We start from the raw sequence: 13,077 nt of genomic DNA on the forward strand, positions 1-13,077 counted from the left end.
CTCACTTCTTCTTGCATCTGAAGAAGTGAGGTTCTTACCCACGAAAGCTTATGCTCCCAATACTTCTGTTAGTCTCAAAGGTGCCACAGGACCCTCTGTTGCTTCTCTAGATAAGTGGTAACCAAGCAACAGGCCACCTGATAGCAAATCTTGATCACCTGAGCAGGGTCTTTGAGGTTGACCAGGAGAACGAGAGGACAAAAGGGTAGAGAATTATAAGTTCTAAAAGGACCAGGTCTGGTCTGAGCATGAGTATTGCTCTCGCTGTCCAGAACAGAAAGAGAAGACTGAACTGAGGTTCAGGAGAGGGGACCTGGAGACCCCTGAAGGCACTGACTAAATTTCAGTGAATGTTCAGGGATGGTGAGGAAACTATGGCTGTGAACCAAGTACAGGTGTTTCTCATTTTGCATGGATCTGTATATCTCTTGTGGAGGCTAAAGAAATGGTTAGTTTAGCAATCCTTCTGGAAAGTCTGTGTCTTCTTTGCCTCAACTACCACATCTTCCTGAAGGACAAACTGAATCAGAGCAGCACCCACAAGGGTGGAGTTCTGGGAAAGGCACAATTAATCATCTGTCAAGTATCAGGGGGTAGCCGTGTTAGTCTGTATCTACAAAAATAACAAGGTGCATCTGAAGAAGTGAGGTTTTTACCCACGAAAGCTTATGCCCAAATAAATCTGTTAGTCTTTAAGGTGCCACCAGACTCCTTGTTGTTTTAATTAATCATCTGGGGAGTCTTGTGGAGTTTAGGACTGGTCTTGAGGCTAAGGCCAAAGGAAGAGACAGTGAGGGGAGCATACCCAGACCAAGGGGAGCTAGGAACACATGGCTCCACTGAGTTCAAACATAGGCGCCTGGTGAATGCACAACAAAGGGCAGCTAGAGCAGGTCTGTGGTGTGCTTTGGGGACAGGCTGTTGAGTGCATAACTGTGCATTGTGTGTTGCTGTACAGCTGTGCGGGTTTGTCTGGAGGTCAATGTCTGTGTTGTCTGGAGGTCAATGGGGTGTGTGTGCTGTAGCCATAGGGCTGACTCTCCTGCTCTCCGCCCCACACCCATCCCCCTCGAGGGGCAAGCGGCAGGGAACGAATCAGGGCTCCTCCCTGCATTGGGCGTGGCCCCGCCCCACGGTCCTGTGCCCTCCCGCTACACCTGGCAGGGGGCCGGGAAAGGGCAGAGCGGTTCGAAGGCCTAAGTTGTCCCGCTCGACGGCCCGTTGGGGTCTCCACTACCTGAGAAACCGGCCGGCCGGTGCTCGCGGCAGGTGGGGGTGGAACCGACGAGAGCTAGGGACACTATCATTATCGGGCTGGGGCGAGTCCTAACGGGACAAACGCGCCCCCCCAAGGGAGGGGGGCGGCGCTACCTGCCCGTCCCGTGGGGATGCGCGACAGTGAGTGACGTAGTTTGACCACGTGGCCACTGTCTCCCTGGAAACAGCGACACATGGCTATGCCGGCTTTAGCGCCCGTCCCTCCCCCGCGGTGTGAGCTGCGCAGAGTCACCCGCCGCGGGGCCCGGACCTAGAGCCAACGTTAAACGGCAGTAGGGGATCAGCGTGTCCCCCTCCCCCTGTGCGCACAGGGAGCCCTGGGGCGGGGCTGGCCACGGGAGAGAAACGCTGACCGGGCTGGTCTACACCAGCCCCACGCAATGCTCAGTCTCGCGCTGTCCCAGCTGCGGCACGTTAGCGGCGGGTGTCTGTTGGAAGCGCGCACCTGATGCGCCCACTTTAATTTGGGAGCCGAGCCAGTCGGCAGGGTGAAATTGACCGGCGCGTGGCTGGGCCGCTCGAGTCCAGTCCAGCGATCATCTCCCTTAAGCCTTCTTGTGAGCGTTTAAGTCAGGTATGTATGAGCCTTGTGCTGGTCATAGGGGTGAATTATTGCACCCATGAAAAGTTCCCTTGAGTTTTAGGAGTAGGTGTGTGAAAGCTGGTAAACAAGGGCTTGCTGTGCTGGGAAGTAATCTACACAATCATTTTTAAACAGTAAATTATAATCAAAACTAAAAAAATATTCTTTAAGGCTTTGGTTCTCAATCTCAACCCTTTGGGGCTCAGGACCCACTGGTAAACCCGGATGGCTTGTGGCAACCCAGTAAGTAGGTTTTGTGCCCTCCCTGCCCACCACCCAAAATCTGGTTTATTAAATATTTCTGACCCAGAATATATAATATACACACTAATGTAATAAGTACACCATGTGTACCTAGTGGTGGCTTCTGTCGTGCTGGGCTTGGCTTCCCACTCTTTTTGACCTTTGGGATCACAGCACTGCTCAGGCTTGGCCCAGTCCCCGCTAATGAGGGCCGAGCTGGGTCAAATTTGTGAGAGTGGTGTCGTGACCTGGTAGACTGGATTGTAATACTTATCGTGATGGAGGGGCAGCTGGGTCAAACCTGTGGGTGCTGCAACACTTGGAATGGGGAGCCAAGTTTAGCTAGCCTTGTGGGACTGGAGCTACAAGATCTGCCTCTGTGAGGTTAGTATAAGGCAGGCTCTGTATCTTGCCAGCTTTGTAATATTTAAAAACCGGACACTCCAGTAGGAGGGCCAGAACCTCCACATAAGAACAGCCATACTGGGTCAGACCAAAGGTCCATCTAGCCTAGTATCCTGTCTTCTAACAGTGGCCAATGCCAGGTACCCAGGGGGAATAAACAGGTAATCATCAAGTGATCCATTCCCTGTCACTCATTCCCAGCTTCTGGCAAACAGAGGCTAGGGACAGCATCCCTGTCCATCCTGGCTAATAGATCCATCAATGGCTATCTTCCACAAATTTATCTAGTTCTTTTTTTGAACCTTGTTCTAATCTTGGCCTTCACAACATCCTCTGGTAAAGAATTCCACAGGTTGACTGTGTGTTGTGTGAAGAAATACTTCCTTTTGTTTGTTTTAAATCTGCTGCCTATTAATTTCATATGGTGTCCCCTAGTTATTGTGTTAGGAGGAGTAAATAACACTTCCTTATTTATTTTTCTCCACACCAGTCATGATTTTATAGACCTCTGTCTTATCCCCCCTTAGTTGTCTCTTTTCCAAGCTGAAAAGTTCCAGTCTTATTAATATTTCTTGTACAGCAGCCGTTCCATACCCCTAATAATGTATGTTTGCCCTTTTCTGAACCTTTTCCAATTCCAATATATCTTTTTTGAGATGGGGTGACCATATCTGCACATAACGCACTATTCAAGATGTAGGCGTACCATAGATTTATATAGAGACAATATGATATTTTCTGTTATCTATCCAGATATCTAACAGCGGGAGTTTGCCTGGGAGTTCGCCTTGGGGGAGTTCCCTCAGATTTTTTTTGTCTTTCAGGCTTCTGTGAGCAGTAAATACAGCATCTGAAGAGGTTTCAGAGTGGTAGCCATGTTAGTCTGTATCAGCAAAAACAATGAGGAGTCCTTGTGGTACCTTAAAGACTTAGAAGGAAGACAATATAGCTAGTGAGCGATCAGCTGTTGTGACTTGCACAGGATGTGCCATGTTTGTCCTTCTCCCAGAGGATAGAAGTGACTTGGTCTGTAGTGCAAGCTGATCTCCATATTGGAAGAGAAGATTAGAGGACTAGAGCCCCAAGTATCAACCTTGCGTTGCATCAGAGAAAATGCTGACTTTCTGGATAGAAGTCAGCATTTGGTCCTGCAGGCACAGCATGCTGAAGCATCAGAGAGGGCAGTGCAGAATGGGGAAGAAAAGCAGTATGTGACCTCCAGAAGAAGAAAGAGGAGAACCCATGTACCCCCAATACAGATAGAGGTAAGAAACTGTTTTCAGGCTCTCTGTACAGGTACTACAGCAGAGAATGGTTTGGAAGAGTCATCTGAGGGAAGGGATCAGAAGGAGACCCCATTGACCAGAAGACATGGGATGCATTGCCTTAGGGATGGGGGTTCCACAACCACCACTCCCAAGAGGAGGAGATGGGTGGTGATGGTTGGGGGCTCCCTCCTAAGGGTGACGGAGTCATCCATCTGCTGTCCAGACCGGGAATCTCGAGAAGTGTGCTGCTTGCCTGGAGCTAGAATTCAGGACATGACTGTCTGCTGAGACTGATCAAGCCCTCGGACTGCTACCCCTTCCTACTTCACCAATGATACTGCCAAAAATGACCTTGAGCGGGTCACTGCAGACTACATGGTTCTGGGAAGAAGGATAAACGAGTTTGAGGTGCAAGTCGTGTTCTCGTCCATCGGGTCCAGGTAGGGACCATCGAATTGTGGAGGTAAATGCGTGGTTGCGCAAGTGGTGTTGGAGAGAGGGCTTTGGATTCTTCGACCATGGGATGTTATTCCAGGAAGAAAGATTGCCAGGAAGAGATGGGATCCACCTAACAAAGAGAGGGAAGAGCATCTTCACAAGCAGGCTTGCTAACCTAGTGAGGAGGGCTTTAAACTAGGTTTGCCAGGGGATGGAGACCTAAGCCCTGAGGTAAGTGGGGAAGTGGGATATTGGGAGGAAACACAAGGGGGAGGGTGCAACAGGGGAGGCCTCCTGATTGATACTGAGAAAGTAGGGCAATCGGCTAGCTATCTTGGGTGCCTGTACATGAATGCAAGAAGCCTGGGAAACAAGCAGGAAGAATTGGAAGTCCTGGCACAGTCAAATTGGAATAACAGAGACTTTGTGGCGTAAATCATATGACTGGAGCACTGTCATGGATGGGTATAAATTCTCCAGGAAGGACAGGTGGGGGAGAAAAGGTGGGGTTGCACTGTATGTAAGAGAGCAGTATGATTGCTCAGAGCTCCAGTATGAAACCAGAGAAAAGTCTTGAGAGTCTTTGGATTAAGTTTAGAGGTGAGAGCAACAAGGATGGTGGGCATCGGCTAACAGCGTTTCTCAAACTGAGGTCTGCAGATTCCTGGGGGTCTGTGAGAGTACTCCAGGGGGTCCGTGGGCCCCACTGACAAACTCCTCCCCCTTCATCACAGTACTTCCTGCTCGCTGCTGAACAGCTGTTCCCTGGTGTGCAGGAGGCTCTGGTAGAGTTGCCTGCCTGGGGCTAAGGCAGGTTCCCTACCTGCCCTGATTCTGTGCAGCTCCTAGAAGTGGCTGCTAGGTCCCTACGGCCCCTAGGCACATGGGCAGCCAGGGAGTCTCCGTGTCCTGCCCCTGCCCAAGTGCTAGCTCCGCGGCTCCCATTGACCAGGAACCACGACCAATGGGAGCTGCAGGGGTGGTGCCTGGGTGCGTGAGGGCAGCGCGTGGAGCTTCACTGGCCACCCATGTAGCTAGGGGCCACAGAGACCTGGTAGCTGTTTCCTGGGAGACATGGTAAGCGCCTCCGGGACCCCACACCCTGAACACCTTCTGTACCCCAACCCTCTGCCCCAGCCCAGAGTCCCCTCCCACACTCAAACTCCCTTCCAGAAACTGCATCCCAACCCTCTGCCCCAGCCCTGAGCCAACTCCTGCACCCCAAACCCTTCATCCAGAGCCCACACTCCCAGCCAGAGCCAACACCCCAACCCCCTACCTCAGCCCTGAGCCCCCTCCTGCATCCAAATTCCCTCCTGGAGTCCGCATCCCCCACACACCCCAATCTAGTGAAAGTGAGTGAGGGTGGAGGAGAGTGAGCAACAGAAGGAGTGGGGATGGAATGGGCAGGGGGCAGGGCCTCGGAGAAGGGGCAGGGCAGGGGGTCCCTGAAAATTATTAAATAAAAATGGGGGTCCTTGGGTTGCTAAAGTTTGAGAACCGCTAGACTGTAAGGTGGATAGAAAGCTGGCTAGATCGTCGGGCTCAACAAGTAGTGATCAACAGCTCAATGTCTAGTTGGCAGCCGGTTTCAAGCGGAGTGCCCCAGGGGTCGGTCCTGGGGCTGGTTTTGTTCAACATCTTCATTAATGATCTGGATGATGGGATAGATTGCACTCTCAGCAAGTTCACAGATGACACTAAGCTGGGAGGAGAGGTAGATATGCTGGAGGGTAGGGATAGGGTCCAGAGGGACCTAGACAAATTGGAGGATTGGACCAAAAGAAATCTGAGATTCAACAAGGACAATTGCAGAGTCCTGCACTTAGAACGGAAGAATCCCATGCACTGCTACAGGCTGGGGACCAACTGGCTCAGCAGCAGTTCTGAAGAAAAGGACGTGGGGATTACAGTGGACGAGAAGCTGGACACGAGTCAACAGTGTGCCCTTGTTGCCAAGAAGGCTAACGGTATATTGGGCTGCATTAGTAGGAGCATTGCCAGCGGATCAAGGGAAGTGATTATTCCCCTCTATTACGCACTGGTGAGGCCACACCTGGAGTATTGTGTCCAGTTTTGGGCTGCCAACTACAGAAAGGATGTGGACAAATTGGAGAGTCCAGCGGAGGGCAATAAAAATGATCAGGAGGCTGGAGCACCTGACTTACGAGGGAACTGGGTTTATTTAGTCTGCAGAAGAGAAGAATGAGGGGGGATTTGAGAGCAGCCTTCAACTACCTAGAGGGGAGTTCCAAAGAGGATGGAGCTCGGCTGTTCTCAGTGGTGGCAGATGACAGAACAAGGAGCAATGGTTTCAAATTGCAGTGAGGGAGGTCTAGGTTGGATATTAGGAAAAACAATTTCACTAAGGGTGGTGAAGCACTGGAATGGGTTACTTAGGGAGGTGGTGGAATCTCAATCCTTAGAGGTTTTTAAGGTCCAGCTTGACAAAGTCCTGGGATGATTTAGTTGGGATTGGTCCTGATTTAAGCAGGGAGCTGGACTAGATGACCTCCTGAGGTCTCTTCCAACCCTAATCTTCTATGATTCTATCTTTCTTAATGACTCCCAACGTTCTGTTCACTGTTTTGACTGCCGCTGCACATTGAGTGGATGTTTTCAGAGAACTAGCCAGAATGACTCCAAGATCTTTCTTGAGTGGTAACAGCTAATTTAGACTCCATCATTTTATATGTATAGTTGGGATTATGTTTTCCAATGTGCATTACTTTGCATTTGCTACTCTGCTGCCCAGTCACCCAGTTTTGAGAGATCCTTTTGTAGCTCTTTGCAGTCTGCCTGAGATGTAACTATCTTGAGTAGTTTTGTATCATCTGCAAACTTTGCCACCTCACAATTTACCCCTTTTTCCAGATCATTTATGAATGTGTTGAATAGGACTGGTCCCAGTACAGCCCCCTGAGGGGACATCACTATTTACCTCTCTCAATTCTGAAAACTGACCATTTATTTCTACTGTTTCCTATCTTTTAACCAGTTATGAAACCATGAGAGAACCTTCCTTCTTCTCCCATGACTGCTTACTTTGCGTAAGAGCCTTTAGTGAGGGACCTTGTCAAAGGCTTTCTGAAAATCTAAGTACACTAGATCCACTGGATCCCCCTTGTCCATATGCTTGTTGATCCCCTCAAAGAATTCTAGTAGATTGGTGAGGCATAATTTCCCTTTACAAAAATCACGTTGACTATTCCCCAACAAATTATGTTCATCTATGTGTCTGACAATTTTGTTCTTTACTATAGTTTCAACCAGTTTTCCCGGTACTGAAGTCAGGCTTACTGGCCTGTAATTACTGGGATCGCCTCTGGAGCCCTTTTTAAAAATTGGCATCACATTAGTTATCCTCCAGTCATTTGGTACAGAAGCTGATTTAAATGATAGTTTACAGACTGCAGTTAGTAGTTCTGCAATTTCACGTTTGATTCCTTCGGAACATTTGGGTGAATACCAAAAGGATGCCTTTTTGCCTCTCACTGCTTCTCTTACTTTGTTGTTTAGCCACAGTGGCACTTTTTTGTTTCTCTTACTATGTTTTTTAATTTGGTGTATACATTTAAGTTGAGCCTCTATTATGGTGTCTTTAAAAAGTTTCCATGCAGCTTGAAGGGATTTCACTTTTGGCACTGTACCTTTTTAATTTCTGTTCCACTAACCTCATTTTTGTGTAGTTCCCCTTTCTGAAATTAAATGCCAGCTCCGCCTCTTCCCCCCCGCCCCCCCCCCCCCAAGGCCCCACTCCCCATTTGTTCCTCTTCCCTCTCACCACTGTCGTTCACTGCTCTTCCCCCATCCCCCTTCTGCCCTGGTTGGGAGGGAGTCATTTGCGGAGCTGCAGCCGCCTAACGCAGGTAGGAGCCAGCCCTGGCTGTGTAGGGACTGGTGCAGGTGTTGACCCGGTGCCTCCCACACCCGCAGTAACCGTGCTTTGGGTGTCTGGTCAGGAGATTTGACTGGACACTGTCAGGTCCCCTGTTTGCCCAGACTTTCCGGTCAAAAACCGGGCACCTGATCACGCTATCTGTACTCCTTATCCCTCCCCACAGGCTTCCCACATAACCCTTTGATGCATTCTGAATTACCCAATTTTGGGTCATGATCCGCAGGTATATTATCTAACTTTTCATGCAGAACACTGTCAGATTTTTGGAATTGTTCTTGTAATATTGTCATTCCTCTACAAGACATCACTGGGCACAATCCTGCAAGATGCAGAAAGCCTTTGTAAAACTGAGGTACTCTTTATCTCCAATTGTTCAGGGTATTTGGCACTTTCAGAACTAGGCACAATGTCCAATAATCTGTCTCTGGGAGTATTCTATACTGGATGATTTGGAAGATGGCAAAATGGAAAAAAACAAAAAAATCTTAATGAGAACTTAGTGATATTCTAATGTGATGTTTATTTCAGATGTATTATGGAAAGCCCAGTGGACCTTTGTTTTACTGAAGAAGGATGTAGCCATGACATAGTTCTTGAGAAACAAGTGTTTAGATCCAAAGTGCCAGAGTCTCATGTTCAACTTGCTTGTAATCTACATTACTGTGCTTTTCCTTTGAATGGAAATGAGCTATGTATCTGGAATACTGGCGATAGCTCTGCTCATCATCAGGTAAAAACCAAAACTTGTGTGTTTAGATTTTCAGTGTAATATTCTAAAGAGCACTTAAATGGATGGAAAACAGAAAAACGTTGGGTTTGGTACATCATTTTTTGCAGTGTAGGCTATTGTCCTTACTAGACTCCACATTTTATATCTGGAATGTGGACAATTACTTGTTGTTTTGGCAAGCAGGCAGTAAGCCATAATGCAGTTCAGTGAATGGATTTTAATCATTAAAGAAAATTCAGTTTGGATGAATAATTGAGCATTGCTAGTTATTCAGATAAGTGTTAGCTATATTTTTTTCCCTCTTATTTGCTATGTCGTCTTCATCATTGGAAATGATCTATGGACATAAAAAAATGTTATATTTGCCAGCCATTGCACTTGGTAGGACACCACCATTCAATCACGGCACTGGCGTTTGGAAGTAAAATCAATCCACTTCTTGTCTGCTCTGCTTCTTGTGACTATGTGATAGTATGGAACCTGGATGAGTGCTCAAAGAAAGCACTTCAAGGTAAGGCGTTTTTATAGAAAAGTTACTTTTGAGTAGCAAGTGGTAAATTTGACTTCTTAAGGCTAGACTCTGCCACCCTTCATCATGATGCGTAGTACCTTATTCTTTGATTAGTCTCATAGGAATTACCATGGATCAGATCAGCAGACTTTCCTGAGGGAGAAGTTCGCTAGAATACTCAAGAGGACGTTAAATTAATAGCTAAAGGAAAGGGTAGAAAGAGGGAAGATACGAGTACTCAGCATAACACTGAGATGTTGAGAACAAAATTAATCAAGGAACCAAAGGACATGAAGAGAATAAATTCTTGAATTGCCTATAGTCTGAACTGAATCCAAACCAATGCTGGGAGCCTGTGTAATGAACAAGAGGAATTGGAATTGCTCATTTATGAGCATAATTTCAATCTAGTTGGTGTTACTGAAACCTAATGGGATGATTCATGCTCATGGCATGTTTAACAAAAATGGTTAGAACCTATTTAGGAAGGACCAAGTTGGCAAATGGGAGGGAGGATGGCACTCTGTCAAAAATGGCATTACCTGTATGAATTACTTGTAACTTGGAAGAAAATTATCTTGAATGCTTATGGATCAGTGTCCTAACAGATAAAGCACAAGATGGACTATTAGTTGGTGTTTGCTACGGATCACCAAATCACAATAGGGAACAGGATAATTGCCTCCTTATGCACTTATCTGTAATGTGTAACGGGGGGAGAAAGTTGTGTGATCATGGGGGAACGTCAATTTGAGTGACGTATGCTGGAGGTCTCATGCTGCCAGTACTAAACATCCTTGGATGTTCTAAACATTATAGATGACAATTGTTCTAACTCAAAAAGTGTTGCAACCAACATGGGGGAATTCTTTATTAGACCTCCTCCTAACAGATAAAGAGGAACTGATCATAGAAATAAAAAAATATTGGTAGCTTAGGTACAAGTGATCATGACTTGATCACATTTATAATGTGCATGCAAAATAAAGTCCAGACCAGGTAGGGGTGTAGGTGTGTGTGTGAATGATAATTGAGTCATTTAAGAACCCCTTACTGGCTGCCCCAAATGCCACAATCCTACAATCAAGGAAAAAGGCCATAATGATTGATATTTTTAATCTGATACAGAGAGTAAGTGAATGCAACTATATGAAATAAAAAGTAATAACTGAAAGAAAGGGAAAGTTGATAGCACAGTATATAAATCTGAAGTTAGGAATTGTAGCAAATTGCTAAGGGAAACAAAAGAACACAAGGAGACCTCTATAGCCAGCAAAATTAAGGACCATAAAAAGGAATTTTAAAAATGTATTTAGGAAAAATAATCCTGACAATGGTATTGATTCATTACTAGATAGAAATGGCAGAATTATTAATAATAATGCAGAAAAAGCAGACGTGTTCAATAAATATTCTGTTCTGTATTTGGGGAGGAAAAAGTAGATGTCATAGTCTCATCATATGGTGATGCTAAAACTCTTTTCATTCCACTAGTATCTCTAGAAGATGTTAAATAACAGCTATTAATGTTTAGACTTTTTTTTTTTTTATAGCAGAAAGTCCAGATAACTTGCATCCAAGAGTTTTAAAAGAACTTGGGCCATTAACATTGATTTCTATTAAGTCTTGGAACACTGAGGAAGTTCCAGAAGACTAAAAGAAAACTAATGTGCCAATTTTAAAAAATAGGTAATTATAGGCCTGTTTGCCTGATATTGACCCCAGGCAAGATAATAGAGCAACTGATACAGGACTTGATTAATAAAGAATTAAAGGAGGATAATATAATAAACACGTATTGATTTGCATTAATGGAAAACAGCAGCTGTCAAACTAACTTGATATCCTTTTTTAGAGACTACAGGTCTGGTTGTTAAAGATAATAGGGTTGACGTAACGTAACTTAAGTTTCTGTAAGGTATATGATTTAGTACCCCTCAACAGTTTGATTAAAAGCTAAAATGATATAAAACGAACATGGCATACATTAAATGGATTAAAACCTAGCTAACTGATTGGTCTCACAGTGTAATCGTAAATGGGGAATTGTCATAGCAGGTGTTTCCAGTGGAGTCCCACAGGGATCAGTTCTGTACTTTTTAATATTTTTATCAATGACCTGGAAGAAAACATAATCACATAAAATTGAAGGAGTGGGAAATAATGAAGAGAACCGGTCACTGATTCAGAGGGATTGGGATTGTTTGATAAACTGGGCTCAAGCAAACAATATGTGTTTTGAATATGGCTAAATGTATATATCTAAAAACAAAAAATCTAGGCTATACTTTCAGGATGGAGCATTCTGTCCTAGGAAGCAGTGACTGTGAAAAACATTTGGGGGTCATGATGGATAATCAGCTGAACATGAGCCCCAGTAAGATGCTATGGCCAAAAGAGCTAATGCAATGCTGGGATGCATAAACAGGGGAATCTTGAGTAGGAGTAGAAGAGGTTATTTTATCTCTGTGTTTGGCAATGGTATAACTGCTGCTGGAAGACTGTATCCAGTTTTGGTGCCTGCAATTAAAAAGGATGGTGTTAATTTGGAGAGGGTTCAGAGAAGAGCCAAAGAATGAGCAAAGGATTGGAAAACATGCTTTATAGAGTCCGACTCAAAGAGCTGAATCTATTTATCTGAACAAAGAGAAGGTTAAAGAGTGACTTGATTAGTCTTATAAATACCTACATGGGGAAACAAATCTTTAATAATGGGCTCTTCAATCTAACAGAGAGGAATAACACCATCCAATGACTAGAAGTTGAAGCTAGACAAATTCAGACTGGACATAAGGCATGCATTTTTAACAGTGAGAGTAATTAACCATTGGAATAATTTACCAATTATCCATCTTTTTAAATCAAGATGGGATGTTTTTCTAAAAGTTATGATCTAGGAATTATTTTGGGGAATTTTTATGGTCTGTTATAGAGAAGGTCATTCTAGATGATCAGTGGTCCTTTCTGGCCTTGGAATCTATTCCAGTATCCTGTCTCTAACAGTATCCAGTACTGTACCATCAACTTCAGAGGAAGATACAAGGAACCCTGCAATAGGCAGTTATGAGAGAACCTGCCTATTGTGGGTCTTACCTCACAGCATGCCCCACTTGTCCAGAAGTGACTCACCAGCAAACAGACTTTTGGGGTTGGGTGTGGGGTTGCTGGGCCTTCCCCTTGGTTACTACCTCCTAGTGGCCGCCTCTGGGCCTTCAATGGCTTAGCCCTCTGGCTAGATCACTTAAAAGTTCATTGCCCTTCTGGGGTACTCAAAGTCCCAAAATAAATAATCCCTTCAATGATAGACCCATGTTGCTATAAACAAAGTCTTTCACCCTTCCTGGGTTCAACCTACAGTTTGCTGTTCCTCTTATGGACTGCTTCCCTGGAGCCTGGGCAACCCAGGAAGTTATTGCCTCCTTCCTTGAGCTGGATGTCCTGGCTCTCCTCCTGGAACTGTGTGTACTTTTCATTAGTCACTGTCTCTTAAGTCAAGAATCCCAGCCCTCTTCCTGGAGCTGGGTAATTCAGGCTGTTATTACCTCCTTCCTTAAGTCAGGAGTCTCTCATTTTCCTCCTGGAGCAGGGTGTCCTTTAACATGCTGTAGAGCCATACCCAGCTTCTTCCTCAGATGACCCTACTTAGTCCAGAGGATTTCACACCCTTCCCCTGCTGGTTACTGCCCAGTTAGATGGGAATAAGCAGCATACATGCTAATC

General features: G+C 45.5%; 1 protein-coding gene across 1 annotated transcript in view; it reads left to right on the forward strand.

The window, feature by feature from the left end:
• Positions 1–8,650: 8,650 nt before the first annotated feature.
• The window catches only part of WDR27 (WD repeat domain 27), a 200,446-nt gene continuing 196,019 nt past the window's right edge, over positions 8,651–13,077 (forward strand). Inside the window, exons 1-2 of the mRNA XM_034765184.1 lie at positions 8,651–8,846; positions 9,216–9,357. Coding sequence (XP_034621075.1) covers positions 8,652–8,846; positions 9,216–9,357 — 337 coding nt within the window. The 5' untranslated portion in view covers position 8,651. The remainder of the gene's footprint in view (positions 8,847–9,215; positions 9,358–13,077) is intronic.

The sequence above is a fragment of the Trachemys scripta genome, chromosome 3 (assembly GCF_013100865.1).
Source record: "Trachemys scripta elegans isolate TJP31775 chromosome 3, CAS_Tse_1.0, whole genome shotgun sequence".
Lineage (NCBI taxonomy): Eukaryota > Metazoa > Chordata > Testudines > Emydidae > Trachemys > Trachemys scripta.